The following is a 24,205-nucleotide window of genomic DNA, read 5'->3' on the forward strand; positions in this document are numbered from 1 at the left end:
AAGCTGAAACAATAACGCTGGTAAAACCTATTGAGGATAAAACGGAAAAAGTATCGAAACCAGTTGAGAAATCTCCCTCTCCTGTGAAGGAACATATTCCAACACTTGAAGAGAAACCATTAAGTCCAATCGATAAAGCGGAAATAGTTACGCCGGGCAAACCTGTTGAGGGAAAAACAGAAAAAGTATCGAAACCAGTTGAGAAATCTCCCTCTCCTGTGAAAGAACATATTCCAACACTTGAAGAGAATCCATTGAGTCTAATCGATAAAGCTGAAACAATAACGCTGGTAAAACCTATTGAGGATAAAACGGAAAAAGTATCGAAACCAGTTGAGAAATCTCCCTCTCCTGTGAAAGAACATATTCCAACACTTGAAGAGAAACCATTAAGTCCAATCGATAAAGCTGAAACAATAACGCCGGTAAAACCTATCGAGGATAAAACAGAAAAAGTATCGAAACCAGTTGAGAAATCTCCCTCTCCTGTGAAAGAACATATTCCAACACTTGAAGAGAAACCATTAAGTCCAATCGATAAAGCTGAAACAATAACGCCGGTAAAACCTATTGAGGATAAAACAGAAAAAGTATCGAAACCAGTTGAGAAATCTCCCTCTCCTGCGAAAGAACATATTCCAACACTTGAAGAGAAACCAATCAGTCCAATCGATAAAGCTGAAATAATTACGCCGATCAAACCTATTGAAGATAAAACAGAAAGAGAATCGAAACCAGTTGAGAAAACTCCCTCTCCTGTGAAGGAACATATTCCAACACTTGAAGAGAAACCATTAAGTCCAATCGATGAAGCGGAAATAATTACGCCGGGCAAACCTGTTGAGGATAAAACAGAAAAAGTATCAAAACCAGTTGAGAAATCTCCCTCTCCTGTGGAAGAACATATTCCAACACTTGAAGAGAAACCATTCAGTCCAATCGATAAAGAGGAAATAATTACGCCGGGCCTACCTGTTGAGGATAAAACAGAAAAAGTATCGAAACCAGTTGAGAAATCTCCCTCTCGTGCGAAAGAACATATTCCAACACTTGAAGAGAAACCAATCAGTCCAATCGATAAAGCTGAAATAATTACGCCGATCAAACCTATTGAAGATAAAACAGAAAGAGAATCGAAACCAGTTGAGAAATCTCCCTCTCCTGTTAAAGAACATATTCCAACACTTGAAGAGAAACCATTGAGCCCAATCGAAAAAGCGGAAATAATTACGCCAGGCAAACCTATTGAGGATAAAACAGAAAAAGAATCGAAACCAGTTGAGAAATCTCCCTCTCCTATGAAAGGTCATATTCCAACACTTGAAGAGAAACCATTAAGTCCAATCAATAAAGAGGAAATAATTACGCCGGGCAAAACTGTTGAGGAAAGAACAGAAAAAGTATCGAAACCAGTTGAGAAATCTCCCTCTCCTGTGGAAGAACATATTCTGACAATGGAAGAGAAACCATTCAGTCCAATCGATAAAGGGGAAATAATTACGCCAGGCCTACCTGTTGAGGGAAAAACAGAAAAAGAATCGAAACCAGTTGAGAAATCTCCCTCTCCTGCGAAAGAACATATTCCAACACTTGAAGAGAAACCATTGAGCCCAATCGAAAAAGCGGAAATAATTACGCCGATCAAACCTATTGAAGATAAAACAGAAAGAGAATCGAAACCAGTTGAGAAATCTCCCTCTCCTGTTAAAGAACATATTCCAACACTTGAAGAGAAACCATTAAGTCCAATCGATAAAGCGGAAATAATTACGCCGGGCAAACATATTGAGGATGAAACAGAAAAAGAATCAAAAAAATTTGAGAGATCTCCCTCTCCTGTGAAAGAACATATTCCAACACTTGAAGAGAAACCATTAAGTCCAATCGATAAAGCGGAAATAACTACGCCAGGCAAACCTATTGAGGATAAAACAGAAAAAGTATCGAAACAAGTTAAGAAATCTCCCTCTCCTGTGAAAGAACATATTCCAACACTTGAAGAGAAACCATTAAGTCCAATCGATAAAGCGGAAATAATTACGCCGGTCAAACCTGTTGAAGATAAAACAGAAGAATATTCGAAACCAGTTGAGAAATCTGCCTCTCCTGTGAAAGAACATATTCAAACACTTGAAGAGAAACCAATCAGTCCAATCTATAAGGCTGAAATAATTACGCCGATCAAACCTATAGAAGATAAAACAGAAAAAGAATCGAAACCCTTTGAGAAATCTCCCTCTCCTGTGAAAGAACATATTCCAAAACTTGAAGAGAAACCAATCAGTCCAATCGATAAAACTGAAATAAATACGCCGTTCAAACCTGTTGAAGATAAAACAGAAAAAGAATCGAAACCAGTTGAGAAATCTTCCTCTCCTGTGAAAGAACATATTCCAACACTTGAAGAGAAGCCAATCAGTCCAATCGATAAAGCTGAAATAATTACGCTGATCAAACCTATTGAAGATAAAACAGAAAAAGAATCGAAACCAGTTGAGAAATCTCCCTCTCCTGTTAAAGAACATATTCCAACACTTGAAGAGAAGCCAATCAGTCCAATCGATAAAGCTGAAATAATTACGCTGATCAAACCTATTGAAGATAAAACAGAAAATGAATCGAAACCAGTTGAGAAATCTCCCTCTCCTGTGAAAGAACATATTCCAACACTTGAAGACAAACCAATCAGTCCAATCGATAAAGGTGAAATAATTACGCCGGTCAAACCTGTTGAAGATAAAACAGAAGAATATTCGAAACCAGTTGAGAAATCTGCCTCTCCTGTGAAAGAACATATTCAAACACTTGAAGAGAAACCAATCAGTCCAATCTATAAGGCTGAAATAATCACGCCGATCAAACCTATTGAAGATAAAACAGAAAAAGAATCAAAACCAGTTGAGAAATCTTCTTCTCCTGTGAAAGAACATATTCCAACACTTGAAGAGAAACCAATCAGTCCAATCGATAAAGCTGAAATAATTACGCCGATCAAACCTATAGAAGATAAAACAGAAAAAGAATCGAAACCAGTTGAGAAATCTTCCTCTCCTGTGAAAGAACATATTCCAACACTTGAAGAGAAGCCAATCAGTCCAATCGATAAAGCTGAAATAATTACGCTGATCAAACCTATTGAAGATAAAACAGAAAAAGAATCGAAACCAGTTGAGAAATCTCCCTCTCCTGTTAAAGAACATATTTCATTACTCGAAAAGAAACCAATCAGTCCAATCGATAAAGCTGAAATAATTACGCCGATCAAACCTATTAAAGATAAAACAGAAAAAGAATCGACACCAGTTGAGAAATCTCCCTCTCCTGTGAAAGAACATATTCCAACACTTGAAGGGAAACCAATCAGTCCAATCGATAAAGCTGAAATAATTACGCTGGTCAAACCTGTTGAAGATGAAACAGAAAGAGAATCGAAACCAGTTGAGAAATCTCCCTCTTCTGTGAAAGAACATATTCCAAAACTTGAAGAGAAACCAATCAGTCCAATCGATAAAACTGAAATAAATACGCCGGTCAAACCTGTTGAAGATAAAACAGAAAAAGAATCGAAACCAGTTGAGAAATCTTCCTCTCCTGTGAAAGAACATATTCCAACACTTGAAGAGAAGCCAATCAGTCCAATCGATAAAGCTGAAATAATTACGCTGATCAAACCTATTGAAGATAAAACAGAAAAAGAATCGAAACCAGTTGAGAAATCTCCTTCTCCTGTTAAAGAACATATTCCAACACTTGAAGAGAAGCCAATCAGTCCAATCGATAAAGCTGAAATAATTACGCTGATCAAACCTATTGAAGATAAAACAGAAAATGAATCGAAACCAGTTGAGAAATCTCCCTCTCCTGTGAAAGAACATATTCCAACACTTGAAGACAAACCAATCAGTCCAATCGATAAAGGTGAAATAATTACGCCGGTCAAACCTGTTGAAGATAAAACAGAAGAATATTCGAAACCAGTTGAGAAATCTACCTCTCCTGTGAAAGAACATATTCAAACTCTTGAAGAGAAACCAATCAGTCCAATCTATAAGGCTGAAATAATCACGCCGATCAAACCTATTGAAGATAAAACAGAAAAAGAATCAAAACCAGTTGAGAAATCTTCTTCTCCTGTGAAAGAACATATTCCAAAACTTGAAGAGAAACCAATCAGTCCAATCGATAAAACTGAAATAAATACGCCGGACAAACCTGTTGAAGATAAAACAGAAAAAGAATCAAAACCAGTTGAGAAATCTTCCTCTCCTGTGAAAGAACATATTCCAACACTTGAAGAGAAGCCAATCAGTCCAATCGATAAAGCTGAAATAATTACGCTGATCAAACCTATTGAAGATAAAACAGAAAAAGAATCGAAACCAGTTGAGAAATCTCCCTCTCCTGTTAAAGAACATATTTCATTACTCGAAAAGAAACCAATCAGTCCAATCGATAAAGCTGAAATAATTACGCCGATCAAACCTATTAAAGATAAAACAGAAAAAGAATCGACACCAGTTGAGAAATCTCCCTCTCCTGTGAAAGAACATATTCCAACACTTGAAGGGAAACCAATCAGTCCAATCGATAAAGCTGAAATAATTACGCTGGTCAAACCTGTTGAAGATGAAACAGAAAGAGAATCGAAACCAGTTGAGAAATCTCCCTCTTCTGTGAAAGAACATATTCCAACACTTGAAGAGAAATCAATCAGTCAAATCGATAAAACTGAAATAATTACGCCGGTCAAATCTGTTGAAGATAAAACAGAAAAAGAATCGAAACCAGTTGAGAAATCTCCCTCTCCTGTTAAAGAACATATTCCAACACTTGAAGGGAAACCAATCAGTCCAATCGATAAAGCTGAAATAATTACGCTGGTCAAACCTGTTGAAGATGAAACAGAAAGAGAATCGAAACCAGTTGAGAAATCTCCCTCTTCTGTGAAAGAACATATTCCAACACTTGAAGAGAAATCAATCAGTCAAATCGATAAAACTGAAATAATTACGCCGGTCAAATCTGTTGAAGATAAAACAGAAAAAGAATCGACACCAGTTGAGAAATCTCCCTCTCCTGTGAAAGAACATATTCCAACACTTGAAGGGAAACCAATCAGTCCAATCGATAAAGCTGAAATAATTACGCTGGTCAAACCTGTTGAAGATGAAACAGAAAGAGAATCGAAACCAGTTGAGAAATCTCCCTCTTCTGTGAAAGAACATATTCCAACACTTGAAGAGAAATCAATCAGTCAAATCGATAAAACTGAAATAATTACGCCGGTGAAATCTGTTGAAGATAAAACAGAAAAAGAATCGAAACCAGTTGAGAGATCCCCCTCTCTTGTGAAAGAACATATTCCAACACTTGAAGAGAAACCAATCAGTCCAATCGATAAAACTGAAATAATTACGCCGGTCAAACCTGTTGAAGAAAAAGAATCGAAACCAGTTGAGAAATCTCCCTCTCCTGTGAAAGAACATATTCCAACACTTGAAGAGAAACCAATCAGTCCAATCGATAAAACTGAAATAATTACGCCGATCAAACCTATTGAAGATAAAACAGAAGAAGAATCGACACCAGTTGAGAAATCTCCCTCTCCTGTGAAAGAACATATTCCAACACTTCAAGAGAAACCATTAAGTCCAATCGATAAAGCGGAAATAATTACGCTGGTCAAACCTGTTGAAGATGAAACAGAAAGAGAATCGAAACCAGTTGAGAAATCTCCCTCTTCTGTGAAAGAACATATTCCAACACTTGAAGAGAAACCAATCAGTCCAATCAATAAAGCTGAAATAATTACGCTGGTCAAACCTGTTGAAGATGAAACAGAAAGAGAATCGAAACCAGTTGAGAAATCTCCCTCTCCTGTGAAAGAACATATTCCAAAACTTGAAGAGAAACCAATCAGTCCAATCGATAAAGCTGCAATAATTACGCCGATCAAACCTATTGAAGATAAAACAGAAAAAGAATCGAAACCAGTTGAGAAATCTCCCTCTCCTGTGAAAGAACATATTCCAACACTTGAAGAGAAACCAATCAGTCAAATCGATAAAACTGAAATAATTACGCCGGTCAAATCTGTTGAAGATAAAACAGAAAAAGAATCGAAACCAGTTGAGAAATCTCCTTCTCCTGTGAAACAACATATTACAACACTTGAAGAGAAACCAATCAGTCCAATCGATAAAGCTGAAATAATTACGCCGATCAAACATATTGAAGATAAAACAGAAAAAGAATCGAAACCAGTTGAGAGATCTCCCTCCCTTGTGAAAGAACATATTCCAAACCTTGAAGAGAAACCATTAAGTCCAATCGATAAAGTTGAAATAATTACGCCGGTCAAACCTGTTGAAGAAAAAGAATCGAAACCAGTTGCGAAATCTCCCTCTCCTGTGAAAGAACATATTCCAACACTTGAAGAGAAACCAATCAGTCCAGTCGATAAAGCTGAAATAATTACGCTGGTCAAACCTGTTGAAGATGAAACAGAAAGAGGGTCGAAACCAGTTGAGAAATCTCCCTCTTCTGTGAAAGAACATATTCCAACACTTGAAGAGAAACCAATCAGTCCAATCGATAAAGCTGGAATAATTACTCCGGTCAAAACTGTTGAAGATTATACAGAAAAAGAATCGAAACCAGTTGAGAAATCTCCCTCTCCTGTGAAAGAACATATCCCAACACTTGAAGAGAAATCAATCAGTCCAATCGACAAAGCTGAAATAATTACGCTGGTCAAACCTGTTGAAGATAAAACAGAAAAGGATTCGAAACCAGTAAAGAAATCTCCCTCTCCTGTGAAAGAACATATTCCAACACTTGAAGAGAAACCATTAAGTCCAATCGATAAAGCTGAAATAATTACGGCGTTCAAACCTATTGAGGATAAAACAGAAAGAGAATCGAAACCAGTTGAGAAATCTCCCTCTCCCGTGAAAGAACATATTCCAACACTTGAAGGGAAACCAGCCTGTCCAGTCGATAAAGCTGAAATAATTAGGCCGGGCAGACCTATTGAGTATAGAACGGATAAAGAATCGAAACCAGTTGATAAATCTTCCTCTCTTGTAATAGAACATATTCTAACTGTTGAAGACAAACCCATCAGTCCAATCGATAAAGCTGAAACAATAACACTGGACAAACCTATCGACGATAAAACGGAAAAAGTAACGAAACCAGTTCAGGAATCTCCTTCTCCGTTGAAAGAAGCTATTCCGACTGTTCAAGAGAAATCAATCAGTTCAATCGATAGAACTGAAAAAATTAGACCGCACAAACCTATGGCGGATAATGCAGAAATCGAAACAAAAACAGTTGTAATATCCCGTTCTCTCAGGAAGGAACATATTCCGGCTGTTGAAGAGGGAGCCAGAATTCCAATCGATAAAACTGACAAAATCAGGCCTGGCAAACCTACAGAAGATAAATCAGGAATCGACACAAACACAATTGAAAAAACTCCTTCTTCCGAGAAGGAAGATTTCACGATTTTTGACGACAAATCCATCAGTCTAATAGATAAGAACGATACAATAAGTCAGCTAGCTGAAATTATTGAAAATAAAAAAGAAATCGCGACCAAATTAGTCGACAGATCTTCCTCTTCTGAGAAAGAAAAAATTCTTGTTGAAATAAAATCAAGCACCTTTATCGATGGGGCTGCACAGATTTCGCCTAAAAGAAATATTCAAGATGAAAAGGAATTCGAAACTGAGTTAGCTGAAAAAATTCCTCTCTCCGTGAAAAATTCTTATCTGGTCGTTAGAGACAAATCAAGTGGTCTTATTCAGAAACCTGAAACCGTTGGTCTCATCAAACCAAGAGGAGTTGAATCGGAAACTGGAAATGAACCAATGGAAAAATTTCCTTCTCCAAAGAAAGCGACTTGCTCAATCAACGAAGGCAATGCTTTGGCAACCAGCGAGAGACCTAAGAGAGAAATTACTTCCTCCAAATATGGGCAAGAAAGAGATGTCTCTTATCATTTCAAAAGAGAAGAGTCCATCCAGGCGAGTAACATATTGGTTAACAAAACTACTCACAAGCCTCGACCTCGGCAGACTAAAAAAGATGTTCCAAGATTCGCTTCAGATAGAGAGTCGAGGATCTCAAATAGAAGTTATCCATCTGACAGCGATACGAAGGAATCAAAGAGGCGAATGATTCAACAAGATGAATCGAAATCATATAAATCAACGAAAAGTCCTGATCGACGTGATTCCAAATTATCTACTAGGTTTTCGTCCGGTGAGAACAAATTCTTTTCGGAAGAACAAATATCCTCTACATCAGCCGCATTGCACAAATCTAGGAATAAAACCCAAGTTCCGAAAACTTCAAGATCTAAGGACAGCTCAAGTAAAGTATCGAGAATTCAAGAAACATCTAGTCAACGGAAAAGAATTGAAATTCGGGAGGACACAAAGACAATTAAAGATAATAAATACCATGTGAACTCAGCGATTCGCCACAGCCCAAAAATTGCGCCAAGTGTTTCTCCTCAAAAAACTGTTCTCATTACACAGAAACAAACAGTACCGAAAATTCCAACAAGTCAGAAGAATGCAGGGATGACATCGAATATTCCTCGTAGTTTACATCTGAAGACTCTCGAAACTCAGAGTAGACATAAAGTACCAAATATACAAACGAAGGAAAAAGTCGAAAATAACAGAGGTGAAGATCCAGTATCTGAAAAAGAAAAGAGAAAAAGAGAAAAGGGGGATGTGAAACAGAAGAAGAAATTCGATAAAGAACGTAGAGTGAAACAAGATAAAGGCGAAAAAGGAAAAAAGAACTACGAAACTGATGAAAGCAATGGAGATGAAAAAGAAAAGAAATTGACTTCAGATGAAGTTTCGAGAAAACGAATAACAAAATCATCTACATCGAAAAGTGCGACAAATGAACAAAACAGAAAATCAACCAAAACAAGGATTTCCAGAGTGACGCATCTCGATAAAACTGAGACTAACGAAAAAATTGTTGTCGAGAATGCCCAAAAGAGGGAGTCGATTATTCTGGATAAAAAGAAAATTGTTCGGTCCCCCAAGAAACGTGTCCCAGAAAATCAAACATGCCGAGAAAAGGACAATGGATATAATGACAATAAATATACTGAAAGGTATATCTATTCGGGCAGGGCTTCTTCAGAATACGTAGAAAAACTGAAAGAATTGAAAACGCAAGACTTCACTAAGAATATTAAACATTCGGATATTTTCATGAACGATGATGTTTTGGCTGTAGTCGTTTCCCCCGAACCAACACACTTGCTTCACACATCTCATGAGAATTTGGCGAAACTCAAGAAATATAACAAACAAAGGGTAAACTTGAAGGTAAAAGAAAAAACCCTGGAGAAAACGGATGACAAACCCAAGAGGTATACGAAGACTTGTAGAAGTAAAGGATATATGTGTTCAACGGTCTCACGTGATCTCAAAATTGGAAAGGATTTAGTCCAGAAACCTGATGATACATCTAGATCGATCCAGAAACACATATCCCCCAACAGAAGCAGCCGATCGAAATTGACCTCGTCAGAAAAAACTACTTCCTCACCTTCGAGAGTCAAAACAACAAGTAAAGTGGACCGAGAAGAAATCGAATCGAAAGAAAAAAAGTTGAAGACCTACAAATACGACTTCAACGAAGTCTATAGGAAAAAATCTAGCCCTTCACCGACCAGACTGAGAAGACCAGTAATAACGGAATCTAGGAGGGCGGAGAAAGTTGTTTTTGAAAGGAGTTCTGCCAAAATAATCGAATTCGAGAAATCCGTGCAATGTTCTGATCATACCCGTAGTCACTCCACGATACCCACTACTTATCAGGAACTACGATGGGAAGGAAGAGCAAGTCCAACATCCCTGCCCGGAAGTCCTCTGAGAACAAGATCAGCAAACGGTTCTAATAAAATGATAACCTCCGAAGTTTTCACTAGGAATCAGGATTTATCTGGTTCAAATGAGGTGATTTACAGACAACCCTTCGAGAATATCAAGAGAGTTGCATCTACCTTAAGAAACGAAACAGAATTTTCACTAATTGATACAACCGACTCCAGTTTATCCGAATCCGTGGCTTTGCCAAGCTCTCCTTCCGATCAAGACGTCAGCATCGAAACGAACACTAAGCACAAGATTCAATCACCCAAACTGAGAAAATCCCTCGAGTCTATACACGAATCCGTTCACCGAATATCCGACTTGGCGGAATGCGTAGGTTTGTACTCCAAAGAAGAGATGAATCTCAGCGAATCCGATCAGAACGGACTCGCCATTACTCGAAGACTCGTCATGTCTCAATACTCTGATAATAGAAACCAAGATGAGATGAGAGATGAAGACAGACTGGAACAAGTGTTTCCGGGAGACTTGGAAAACGCAGTTGCGGAAAGCAGTCGACCCAGTTATGAAGACGAAAAGTTCCTAGCATCTCCACAAGGTAACACACAAATTGTGTTCCCTGAAAATGTCATCCCAGAGCATGGCTTCTCGAATAGACAACTCGACTGAGGTATAATCAAGTAGTAGCGCTTCAAACCTTAAGCAATAAGTTTATGCGAGAATGCTCAAAGTAATCTTTTGCACAGCTTATGGTACGCTTTCAATGTAGTACCTAGTCTGAATGTTTGTTGTTTTAGTTCACTAATAGAACCTATAACTCTAAGTGTTACGTAACAGGTAAGACTATAAATGTCAGGAGTACATGGTGATCACACAACACTGAACGCTCAAATTATCCTTATTCTCCTTCAGGACAGCGAAGATCACACGAAAAAAATGTCTCTACACATCAGCATTCCCAAAATTGCCATAACACCAGAGGAGGAAGATGACGATGACGACGAGAGTAATCTACTGAATTTGGCCGAAGCGCTAACAGATGTCGAAGAGTTATTCGATGATACCGTTTCATCGAGAAGAAACTCGTTCAGAAAAAAATTGAAGATCAAGGTTACTGACAGCGATGGCTACAATACTGCTTTAGAAGATGTGGAAGGTTCCGATGAAGATGACCAAACACCGGTGATTGTAGAGCATGACTGCCCAATATCACTCGAGAACCTTGATCTGGAGCAGTTTTGTACCGAGGAGAATTATGGAATTTCGCAAAAGAAATCCAATGAGTTCGAATATTTGAACTTACAGTCTTCTAAAACTGACGATTCGCTCCAAGCAAGAACATCGGAACTGCCAGATGTGTCCATCTTAACTGAAGTTGAGGATTATGATACTGAGAACGAATTGGAAGATATTTTCATAGCAGTTTCCGAAATGTATTTAGACGATGGTGAAGACCTACAAATCACCACCATAACAGATGAAATGCAAGACAAAAAGCAGCCCCAAGTAGACTCAAATGTTGTTGGATGCAGCACTCCTCTAACACCGACAGTTTTTCCCAACACATTAACCGAAGAGATGGAAATCAAACCACCTACGAGAAGACCACCAACCTTCAGCCAAATGATGAAATCTAAAGCGAATGCTGGGCATACAAGAATGCGAAAACGAAAACGCAATAAGCCACCCTCTCGAAAATTCAGTGAACAGCATGAACAGGAAAATGATTCATCCGAAAATGAGTCAACAAGAAGGGAACGCTTCAAGAATCAACGATCCGCTAATTCGCTTAATTATGAGTCGGACGTAGAGGAAGAAAACAAGCTTCAATTTCCGGTTTGCAAAAAGACCTTCGAGAAAAATAAGCTTAATCTGAAGATGCCAGAGTTCGATATAAACGACAAGACCGATGTGGAAGATTTCGAAGGCGACGCTGATACTTTCAGGAGACGCGTATCGGTTGATAACTCTGCCTTCCAGGAGCAACTAGATGAGATGGCCAGCTGTTATAGTTTCACGAAAGATAAAAACGAAACGAAGATAATGGACGAGAAGGATAATCTCAAATTCGTACGTTCCGATTCGAATTTCGATAAAAACAATATGGAAGCTGAGACTAGAGAGAGAAAAATTGCACCTATTGGGCAATTATTGGTTTCTCCATATCCTCCAGAGGAAGGTGGTACGACAGACGTGGAAGATATTTCGGATTTCAAACAGACAGAGCCAGTGGAGGCACTCAACGAAGGGGTCAACTCAGAAAATGATACTGAGGAAGAAGTATTCAAAGGTTTGCCCAGCGATATGAGGGTGATCCCAGATATAATTCTCCCACCACCAATAAGAACATTGGTTATAGCTGAGGAGACCAAATCTCTCATTCCTACTGTACGAATACAACCTCTCAATGGTGATGAAGATTCTGATTCGGAGTGCGAGGAGAAATCAACAGATGACGAAAGTATGAACTCGGCAACCGATATAACAATGAGTGGATTGATGATTCTGCACAGTCCACAACTTCCGTTTTACGAAGGTGAAAATGTGAAGGTCAGCGAGGATTCAATTCATCCGCTCTATAATAAATCAACGATAGAAGAAGTGGCCACAGACGTGGAAGATTTGGACGGCGAACCTTTCAAAATCAGGAAGGAAATCTTGAACAACGGGATGTTTCTATCGCCCAATAATTATACAACGGGAAACGTCACCGACCTAGAAGATCTGGACATGAGCGATGGTAAATCGTGTTTAGGGTCCGATAAGGAAGGTCACACGGATATAGAATATTCGAATTCATCAGACGATGAGAGTTTCTCGAACATGGAACTACGGAGATCCAAAAAATTAAGTTTGAAACTCAAAAATCCTTTTTTGAACTTGAGAGGTCTCACAGATACCGAAGACCTGATCGGTACTTCTGATGATGAAATCAATTATTCAGGAGCAGAAACAGCCACTCCCCACGAGATGAAGAAGGAAGAATTTGAAATGGGTTGTACAATTACTGAAAATTTGTCTAAAACTGATCAATCAACGCCTGATGAAGTGATGCATCTCAGAGGGGGTGGTTCTTCGGAATTTCATACTAACAATAATAACAGATTGGAAATGGAACAACAAATTCAAGATGTCATGGACGCTTGGGAGTATTTCAACAATGGCAGTAAGTCGAGCGGTTCATCGAATTGAGGTATTGAAAACTGCATGCTTTTGAATTCTATAGATAGTCCACTGCATCATATTATATTGTTGTCGTATGTTTAAGCTTTCAATGTTTTCTTATCTTATACAATAAGCCGTTCCACAATGAGGCATTTCAATATATTCAACTAAATATAAGGTAAAGTATGTGCATATATTCAGATAATAATTTTTAAATCAATGAAGAGATTAAATTCGAAAACAATAACAATGGCTGAATTTTTAGAATGGAGTGCAACTGAAGACATCGGGAAATTCTCCAGATCACAATCTGATACTGTGAGAGAGGACATATCAGGTAAACAACACTATCATTAACACTTTGTGCTGAGATTCCTTGTGAATCCAAAATTTCAAACTATTCTGATTTAAAATTTGCACAAAATTCGAATAAATCACTCATTCTCATTCATCAGCAAGGTTCAATCAAGAGAAAATATAGGACCAATCAATAAGAAACCGAAATTCTGCTTTTCAATATTGAATACAAAAGAATAATTCCATACACATCATTTTAATGCACGATTGAAGTATCATCAACTCAATTCTTCCTCGATAATTGGATGCAGAGGCAAAAAATAAAGGTGATTTTTTGAAGACCATAATATACTTATGTACTAGTTTATGTTTTCAATCCTTTCAAAATAAATTGACCAGGTTGATGAAACACGTGTCGTGGTTTAAAAACGTGAAAATCGTATAATCTGTTTCAAGTTTAAGCATGCGGTTATTTCAATTCTTTTCGACAATGAAAGAACTATTTCACCTCAATTGTTAATGAAATATACAAACAGTATATTCTGATGTTTGCTTTATGGATAATCGTCGAAACTATAGAATGAATTGGTGAAAATTTTATTGAATCAGACAGAGTGTTTAACGAAATGAATAATTCTGTTCAAAGTTTGAATATGACTATATCAAAAATGACGTTGAATAAAAAAATTTGATATGCTGAACTCAGAATAGAAAGGCCTTTCAAATGAGGTATCACTTACCCCATCTCCTCTATTCAAAATATAAGCGTTAGGATTGTAGAACAGTTTTGAATTTTATCTTAGTGAGTTTATTCCCCTGGAATTGAAAATCGAAAATTCAGAATTCTTATGAAAAATTCAATATGGCTTAGCAGACGTGGATTAATCCTCTTCAATATTACCATTCAAATAGATAATTTCGTACCTATAACTTTTTATTTCTGACCTCAAAATACAAGGACTTAACGCAAATCATTCAGATCTCATATGTCACTTGTCACAGAGTATATTGAAAAACTTTTAAATTACTTTCGCGAATAACATCGAAACTTTTATATGTTATCATATGAGAAGAAAATGTAGGTCCTTCAGTATCTACTAAATTTTGTAACATAAAAATCAGGCTACCATCAGTGACATGGCGAGGTAACTGTGCAATCCCTCCAAAATTCCAAGCTACTGGCGAAATTGTCATTTTGTAATTTTTTGAGGTGTTTTGAAGTTAAACATAAAGCTGCACAATAATAAAATAGTATTGGAAAATTTAAATTTTGTTGCAATTCGATCAGTGGCATTAAATTCGGAAGGAAATAGGTAGTTACCTAATTCGGTAGTACGCCACTGGTAGTAGCAAAATGGAACACTTAAGCATGAGACATTTTCTTCTAGGATTTGAGTAAGATCTCATAGTTTCAGTGGAGGATTCCCTGTATAAGATCAATTAATCAAATCCTTTTTTTGCATTTTACAATGAAGTAGTTTCTTGTCATCATTTCACAATTTTCTAGATCTATCTAAATTCAAGAATTTCCTTGTAAACCCTAATGCAAACATCATATTTTTTTTATAAATCCTTGTTTAATTTTGCTCTTACATATTCATCTAACAGACAAATTGGTAGAATTTGATAGTAGGGAACGTATTTCCACAATTATGATACTTCAATTGTGCTTTTAACGAAAATTTTTTAAGCCAGAGGTTGCTTCATGTGCTTTGAATATTAATTTTTGCTTCATTTCAATTGGAATGCTCTTTACTTATCAAGCACGCAATGAATGCTAGTACACTCAAATTATCAGCATTATTATTTTCTTTTCGAATTTCAAAAATAATTCAGCTTCTTTATGTTACTATTAGAGTTTTGTCGTCTCTTGGGTTCATTGCATCACTTTTTGATAGTAGTTCATTGTTATGAGAGCATCTTAGCAATGTAGTTTGATTTAAAGCCATTTTTACAATGATTTTATCAATCAATCAGCGTGACCTGCAATGAATAGAGTTCCATAAACCGCATATGCTATCGTAGTGTTTTATGGAACAAAATTAATATGATTTTCGATCATTTTTTTTCTTTTAATAAAATGAAGGGATTCGAGAAGACTTTCATCAACACGTAGCTCAGAAAACTTTTGTGCAGAAACACAGAGATAGCGAAATATTATAGGCAGCAGGATTCATCACAGTCGAACAAAATCATTCAGTCATTCATTCCTCATCTATTCATCATTTTATAGCGATATGAGAAAGTTAAACCAGCTATTTTTACCTCAGGCGAAACTTTATTGGTTAAATAGTTTTTATTAAGTTTCAAAGAATAAACATTTGAAAGGAACTTAATAATTTCAGTGTCTGCAGCTAATACGACAGTGATTATTCCATCACTCTCATATGAAAGCATTCTGCTTGACTCGAAATCTTCGAATTCCAAGATTGGATTTTCTCCGGACAAAAATTCTTATAAACACATAGATGCTATGCTTGAAAAAATGTTGATTGCGGTAGATGAAATCGACAAATCACAGGGTAGTCATACTAATTCTTTGAAATTAGAGCCATCTGCAGACGCTTTGATAGAAATACCGATAAAAAAATCGAAAAGCAAGAAGACCTACACAGCCACTGCGAACATTTTTGTAGCGGAAGAGGACCAATTCAATGGATTGGGTGCAAACGTCATGAGAAATGACGATAACATAGATACTAGTAAAACCGATGACACTGAATTTTCTTCGAGCGAATATTTGGATTATAAAGATGATATTTTCTTTGGGGATAATACAGTTGCTCCTGAAATTGCAGAAAGTATATATGAACCTATAGAAACACAGGTATTTTCAAACCGTTACTCCAGTGACTCTGATTATGTGTGGTGGGAAGGGACCTACAGAAATTTGAGCGTTGTTCAAGAAGAAGATGAAGATAATTTCAGTTTAACAGATACCAAACCAAAATTTTTGAAATCAAAAGTGAACGAAATGATAGAAACCGACCATTACATATATTGCCCATCAACATCAGGGGAGAATACAGATTATGGAAGCGAATGTAGTCAAGTATTCTCATCAGTGAGTACAGATGAAAGCGACAGCGATAATAGTGACCAGATGCTGAAAGCCGAGGTCAAACTAATGATCACTTCGCAGAAAGATGGATTGGACGCGATCGAAGTGAAATCAATCAAAGAATATATGTCACAAAAAGAACAGAAAAATGAAACTCCGAAAAAAAAGGTCAAGCTGAGAAAAAAATTGATGAATATCTTGGATAGGCAAAAGTCAGGCTCTGCAATTATTACTCCAAAGAAATCTGATCCGTCGCAGAAGAAAAAAATTACTCTACCATCTTTCACACTACCCAGAATTTTCATTAAAAATTCAGATTCAGAAGGATCAACAGATGTGAGAAAAAGGGATATTTTTGCCAAGCCCAACGATAATTTTCCCTTAGCAATGAGTCAACAGATTGTTAAAAATGAGGATATACCAAGAAAATTCGATCTTTTCGAGAATAGACCTTTCTACCCAGTTTACAGTACAACTACAGCTACCACGTCAAATCTGATAACCTATGTTCCTCCTTCTGAGGTAACAATCTCTGAAGGTTATTGCAATTGGTCCTCAGAATCTGACCATCAGAGAGGTAAAGTGTGAGAAGGCTTTACTCATACGCATGGATTTCATTAAGTTTGCAGTTTTAGTTTTTTATAACCAATAAAAATAGCCTGACGTAAGAATAATTGGTCACTCTCGAGGTAAATGAATCTTGTTTTGTCAGATTTGCATGTCTTTACAGGAAAAACGACTTCAGCACAGTATTTAATTGAGCGTGAAGAAACTTTGCAAAAAAGTTCCCCTGATTTTTCCTTCCCTAACTCTAACTTGTCAGTTCAAGAAAACATAACTTACGCTTCTACCCATTCGAAGAGTGAATCAGGAGGAAAGGAATTGAAAACCGAAATAAAAGACACTGAGACTAATATATTAGAAAATAGAACACTTCCAGAAAGAACAGAACCATCAACTGATTTGAAATTCGTCACATTCTCATTTATAGAAAAAGAAAAAATTCATTATGATCCGTTTGAGGTTAAAGCTAAATCAGACGCACCAGAAGGAATAATTCGTATAAATCATGCGTCAAATTTGGTTACCAAGGAGGAAACAATATCAATAATAGAGAAACAGGATGAAGAAACCTCGAAGGAACACCTGCAATATGAATGTCAGAAGGAATATCCCGATAATATTGATGAGAATAATACCTCCAGAAATCTGGGCCTACTGGATAACATGAAAGTGGTGCCAAATAAACATTCTGCAATAAAGACAACAAGTAATGATGCCCGACAAGACAAGAAAAAGCATCAAGATGTATCAATCAAACTTATGGAAAATACGACAAACAAAAAGGAAAAGAATGACGTAGAAGCGGATCATGAAACAAAATGGTCGTCAGCTGAAACGAAAAAATTCACACATGAATTTGTCAGCAATGAAATAAGAAATTTCGATGATGTGAAATTCATTAAGTCCACCACAGAAAAATCGAATGGTATTGAAACTGAAACCAAAACCCAAGAATTTTCCAGGGCCTTTGGTAAAGGTGAAGAGGAAAATATTTCGGAAAATTTAGGAGTTGGAATCCAAACTATTCAAGCCAAGGCACAAGACGTGGGCACCCAAAATAACCGAAAAAAGAATGACGTAAAAGCGGATCATGAAAAAAAATGGTCGTCAGCTGAAACGAAAAAATTCACACATGAATTTGTCAGCAATGAAATAAGAAATTTCGATGATGTGAAATTCATTAAGTCCACCACAGAAAAATCGAATGGTCTTGAAACTGAAACCAAAACCCAAGAATTTTCCAGGGCCTTTGGTAAAGGTGAAGTGGAAAATATTTCGGATAATTTAGGAGTTCGAATCCAAACTATTCAAGCCAAGGCACAAGACGTGGGCACCCAAAATAACCGAAAAATTATTGGAGTGTCTGATGACCACGATGTTGCACATACCAAACTTCGACTTCAACAGTTGAAGGAAAATGAGCTTGAAGTGAAAAAAGCAACATCTGCTTTCATCGCTGGAGAGACTGAGAAATACGATTGTGATGTTCAATCGAGAAAACCTCAGAACGAATCAAATTCTGAACAAAATATAATCAGAAAAGTCTCCACAGAATTAAATGTTACAGATGAGCATGTGGATAATGAGGCCAGGAAAGAAATGAGTTCAAAGAAACGAGAACTCGAAACTTATGAATGCTACACCGTCGTTTCAGGGGAGAAGAAAGAGAATTATCAGAATGAAAATGTTGAAAGTAATATTCTATCTGAATATACACAGAAACCTTTATGTGAAAATGAGAAGTTACAAGCAGCAAAAACTGTGGATAGAATTATGAAAAAAGGAACAAATGATTTTTTGAATATGGAAATACAGAATTATCATGATGTGAAATACCAGCATGTTGAGACTTTGAAATTAGAACCCGATGAAGTGGAAGACCATAACCAGAAAGAAGTAACTGAAATAACCGATTCCAATGAATCAAGAACAGAGGTTACCAATACTGAAGAAGAACCAAGGAACGAAACGATAAGCAAACGTGAAGTAACCACCAAAAAGAGTGGAAAACCTGGCATTTTCAGTTTCTTCAAGAACAAATCGAAGCAAAGTGAAAAAAATGAAACGAAGTCAGCGGAAGATACATATGAATACACTGTGAAAGATGAGAATCATATGAATGATAAAGTTACAACAAAAAAGCCAGAAAAAGGACAAGGAAAAATCGAAAAAAGGCTTACGGAAGACGATAATCTGAAAGAAAGACCTAACGAAGAAATTTTTATGTCATCGAAAGAGAAAATTGAAATTTCGGGTAGATTTCTCAGCAGTGAAATAGAAAAATATCATGATGTGAGAAATTTAGAATCTGTGAAAGACAAAAAGGAGGAGAATAATCTTATTTCAGGACTTAACACTGAACAAAGCGAGAAAATTGGTGCATCTGAGAAAGATAATACAGAAGAGCGAACTACGGAAAACATTGGCCACATTGAAAAAAGATCTGATTCGCAACAGGAAAAAAGTCATGAAAAAAAGAAATCTGGAATAATGAGAATTTTCAAACGGAAATCTTCGAAAGAAACTAAAAAAGAATCCGAAGTTGATCAAGAAGACAAAACGAACGCAAAACTCATACGTGAGCTGCCACAAGTTCGAAGCGAAAAGAAGTCCGGAGAAAAGAAAACAAATGTTGTTATGGATGATGATGAAAATAGGAAAAAACTTGGATCAGAAGAACTTCAACAAACGACGAATGATTTCCTCAACAAGGAGATTAAATCATACCACGATGTGAAGTACACAAAATCAGAAATAATAAAAGAAGAGCACCAAAATGGAATGAATAAACCAGATTTGCTTGAATTATTAGATGACGCACCGGCCATCGGGAAGCCAAACTATTTGCAAACAACAGATTTAGACGACATGGATATGAATAAAACAACAAAAACCCAGGACGGAACTTCAGTAAAACATGAAGAATGCAATCTTACCGAAGGAAAAGAAACGAAAACTCGATCACAGGAAAAGTATGACACGGTCGAGGATAAGAAAAATCAGAAGACGTCAAACACTGAATCTTTAAAATTTCTATTGACAGAAGAAGAAAAACATGACATCGATGAATATCAACAAAATTACACTGAAGATTTACCAGTACAGGAAAAGAGCAAAAAGATCGAAACAACAACACTTAACAAGCAAAAACCCGAAGACCTAAAAACTGAACATCAACCGCAACAGAGCTTAAATAAAACGAAAGATGTCACAACTGATTTCCTCCTCAAAGAAATAGAACTGTATCACGATGTCAAAAATATAAAATCCAATTTGGAATTGCAGGGTTCGAATGAATCCGAATTGCATGACCGCCTCTCTGTTAAAGATGAAAGAAAGGATGAAATGAAACATAGTTCCTTAACGGAACAACCTAAAGTAGTAGCAACGAAAAGAAAATCACTCAGTGGAGGAAACGATCACCAAAAAACAAATTATACTAAGGAAGATCACGATAATATCGGAAGGGGGATTAAAGTAGATAAAGGAGAACACAGTTCCTACGAACCAAAGCAAGAAATGAAAAATGACAGAATGAACATAATTGGTCAGGCACAGATTGTTAATGAAACTACAGAAACATCACAAGATAAACAAGTGAGTCCCAAATCTAATAAGAGGTCAAAGCCAGGAATCTTCGATTTTGTCAAAGATAAACTAAAGATCGGAAACAGGAGTAGATCAGAGGATGATAGCGTTCAGGAAGAAAATGAGGAAATAAATTCAGAATTGGTAGCAATAACTTCATCTTTTCTGTTGGAAGAAAAATCTAAATACGAAGATAAATTCAGTTCGTCTCCTTTCAAATCAAAAATGGGCAATGAAGATGAAGCTGTCTCCGGAGATCGAAAGTCAGAAGCTTTAGAAACTGAACACACTATTGACGAAAATGCTCCCGAACGTCATTTCGATAAAGAGGAAACTCAGAGACAAAAAATTTTCGAACCTGTCGAACGTAGGAGCCCACAAAACCTTTTCGAGAATCCATTCTCCACGGAGTCTCTTGACTACACTGTTATGGAGAATGGAGAAAAAACTTCAAGTAACGAGTTTGTAGAACAAGATCGGGAGGTCGAGCCAGCCACTCAGCTTTTTTTCGAAAAGGAAAAAAATTATGAGTGTGAAATAGCTGAAGATCTAACATACACATCTGTTTCTAGATCAGAAAATTTACAAACACGCCAAAGTGCTGAAAGCGACGAATCCAGAGATAACTGGTTCGGTCCGAAAAGTATCCAAACTACCACCAATTTTCTGATTTTAGAAAAACAATTTTATGATACTCCACCTGCTTCTGAAGACAACGATAAGAAAATGCTACACAGTGTCAAGAAACCCGAAGAAGTACAACCAATTGACCAAACAAGAAAAGAATCCGATGATTTGCAAGAAAAAATAAATTCTCCTGACGTTAAGGTTGGTGACAAGGTGTCAGAGGAATCTGAAAATGAGAATACGATGCAGACAAGGAGTGGTAAGAAAAAAGGAATATTAGGTTTTCTGAAAAAAAAATCTAAAGAAGTTGATGAAGTGGGTCAGCCTCCGTTCGAAAAACTGGAGAAAGATCTGAATGAAACATCCAAAAAATCAGCATATCTTGAAAATCTTATTCCAACATCAGGCAGAGCTAAGCGGTCAGATACTATAGAACATCAAACTGAAGGTGAAGGCGATACAGAAGATGAAATTGTGTTGAAGAAAAAGGCTAAGTCACAGAAAAAAACACAGAAGGAAGACTCATCCTCGAAAGGTATTTTAGGCTTTTTATTCAAGAAGAAAAAACCTAAGGACAAAGATGAGACACCTTCATATCAAAAGGTAGACGATTATTTGACAATTCTTGAAGATACAAAAACTTTCCTGAACAAAGAAACTGAAATGTATCATGATGTACGAGATTCTTCATGTGATAATGCGAATAAAATACGAAATATTTCAGAAGAAACAGATAATTCAGAAAATCAATCTATACCATCAATAATATCCAAGGAACAACCTTCTCAAGTGAAGAATGTTTGTGATTTCGTACAAAACAATCCTAACGATTGTTATGATGACAGCCGTCGAATATGTGATGAGGAAATGGAAGTTGAAACTAGAGTTGATATTCCGGAATATACATCATTCGATTTCATAAGAGAAGAAGTAGAAATGTTCGAAAAAACTAAACTACCATGCACAAGCAAAGTCGATTCCTCTATTAGAATAGAAACAGAGGTTGAAAACATTGACGGTGAATTTCCAAAAGAGATTATAACAAAAAAAATTATTATATCTGAAACACTATTAGAACGAAAGGATAATATGGAGAGTGAAAGTATGTCTCAAGAAATCCTCAGGAAATTAATGGAGGTCAACGAAGAATTGAAAGCTCAAATGAATGAAGAGAAATCTGATGAATTACCCACGAACGTGGATTTTTCGACATCAAATGAGAGAAGTGAAAGTTTCGATACCGTACTCGAAAGAAAATTAGATCATTTTGAACAGATACCACAGGAAAATATCATTAAAATGTCGAAAAAAGTTGAAAAGACAAACGGAACTGAGATAAATGAATTTTTAGAAAGAATTGAAGATGTTGAATTAGTAAAGAGCAATATAGTTGAAGATGTATCAATTTTGGAAGGTTTAAGCCATATTGCGAAGGATGGAAAACAAGAAATTGTAACTGACTTGGATGACATTACTTCAGACTCCTCCATGGACTCTCGAAATGTAGAAGAATTGGACAAAATGATCAGTAACAAATATTCAGATTGTTTCGACAAAAATATTCCAAAAGTTGAAATGAATAAAGAAGAGAAAATTGATGACCTACTTCAACTCAACAAAGAAGGAATATCTGAAGAAAAAGGAAAGGTTCTGATAAGTGGAGAAAAGATTGATGGTGAAAATATTAAAAAAAGGGGAAGCATTACAAAACTAAACGAACAAGGCGCCCTTAGCGATGTCATTTATGCAAATGAAGATTTCGTGACAAACTTGGAACTGAATTACTATCAGCATACAAAGGAACCGAAAGAGGAGGACATAATTTCGAAGAACAAGGAATCGATATCTTCCGACGAAGAAAAAACAGTTGGTGGTACAAAAAGAAAACCGTTATTTAGAATTGAATCAGAAGAAGAAAATATGACCTCAAATTTTGAAGTGGCCTCAGCTACTTCTGAGGAATTGGATAATCTTCTTCGCGAACTTAGAAAAGATGCTGATGAACCCACGGTTACTGTGTTAAAAGTAAAAACCAAAAACGAAAATGAAGAAGATAGTGTTGATAAGGTCGATATTGAAACTATAGAGAGAAAGCTGTGCGATTTGGGAAAAGCGTTAGAAACATTAGAGCAATTAAACGAATGTTCATCTCCAAAAGACAAAAGTGAAGTTAGGGAAGGAAAGCTCAGAAGGATTGAGAGAAAATTTGAGCATATGGCTTCCGAAACCGACGAGTTAGCAACTGCTAACAAGCAAACGGTCGATTTATCGAAATCTGCCAAAAATGAGCAATACCAGCAGTTAGTTTCCCAACTGAGTCAGGATGAGGTAATGTCCTTCCAGGGCGATTATAATAATTTATGGGACGAGTACACTTTCTCAAAAACCGATGAATGGGACTCGAAAACGCCCGATAGTCAAGCAGATGTTCTTGAACTTCCACAAGGTAGATGTTGAATGTGGCTTCTAGTGTTTTCTCGTCAAATCGTACTAGAACACAAAACTTTCATATATTGTTTATGCATGTTGCAAACTTTACACACTCATCATCTTCACCAAACATATCGGGACCTGCTAAATAGTTATAGTTAGCACCTCATTTCTTTCATTCGTTCAAATTTCCGTTCCCGTAGGTGATATTGTATATATGGCACCAGTTAATCTAAATAAAAATCACAGTGTCAATAAAGCAGGCATAGAAGTTGATGTCATACCCATAATGCCCAGTCCGCACATGTCCCCCAATTTGAGGAAAAACAGAAAACGTTATAGGTCAACGAAACGTCGTGAAAGACACCTTTCTTGCTCCCCTCAAAAGTCATACCTGCAGCAATCCATTACCAAGAAAATTCTAGAAATAAATCCCAGGAGGTTTTTCTCACGCACTTCGATCGACGAGGAAAGCTTTCCTCATTCCAATGAAAAATTGTGGATGACTAGATCACTTGATGACGTATCATATCCACAAAAAGGACCAATTATGAACGCTGTGTTCAGTTGGCTCAGCACCTCCTCCAACCAATTATTCGGA

General features: G+C 36.7%; 1 protein-coding gene across 6 annotated transcripts in view; it reads left to right on the top strand.

Moving 5' to 3' along the window:
* LOC123309797 (ankyrin-3-like) overlaps positions 1–24,205 on the top strand; it is a 224,506-nt gene that overhangs the window by 185,362 nt on the left and 14,939 nt on the right. For 3 of the 6 annotated variants that reach the window (XM_044893076.1, XM_044893099.1, XM_044893107.1), the window contains exon 24: positions 13,303–13,374. In XM_044893076.1, coding sequence (XP_044749011.1) covers positions 13,303–13,374 — 72 coding nt within the window. Of the gene's footprint in view, positions 1–13,302; positions 13,375–15,679; positions 16,973–17,125; positions 18,012–18,293; positions 23,621–24,205 lie in introns of all 6 variants that reach the window. The other 3 variants (XM_044893083.1, XM_044893091.1, XM_044893068.1) reach the window with 2 other exon arrangements.

This window comes from Coccinella septempunctata, chromosome 1 (assembly GCF_907165205.1).
Source record: "Coccinella septempunctata chromosome 1, icCocSept1.1, whole genome shotgun sequence".
Taxonomy (NCBI): domain Eukaryota; kingdom Metazoa; phylum Arthropoda; class Insecta; order Coleoptera; family Coccinellidae; genus Coccinella; species Coccinella septempunctata.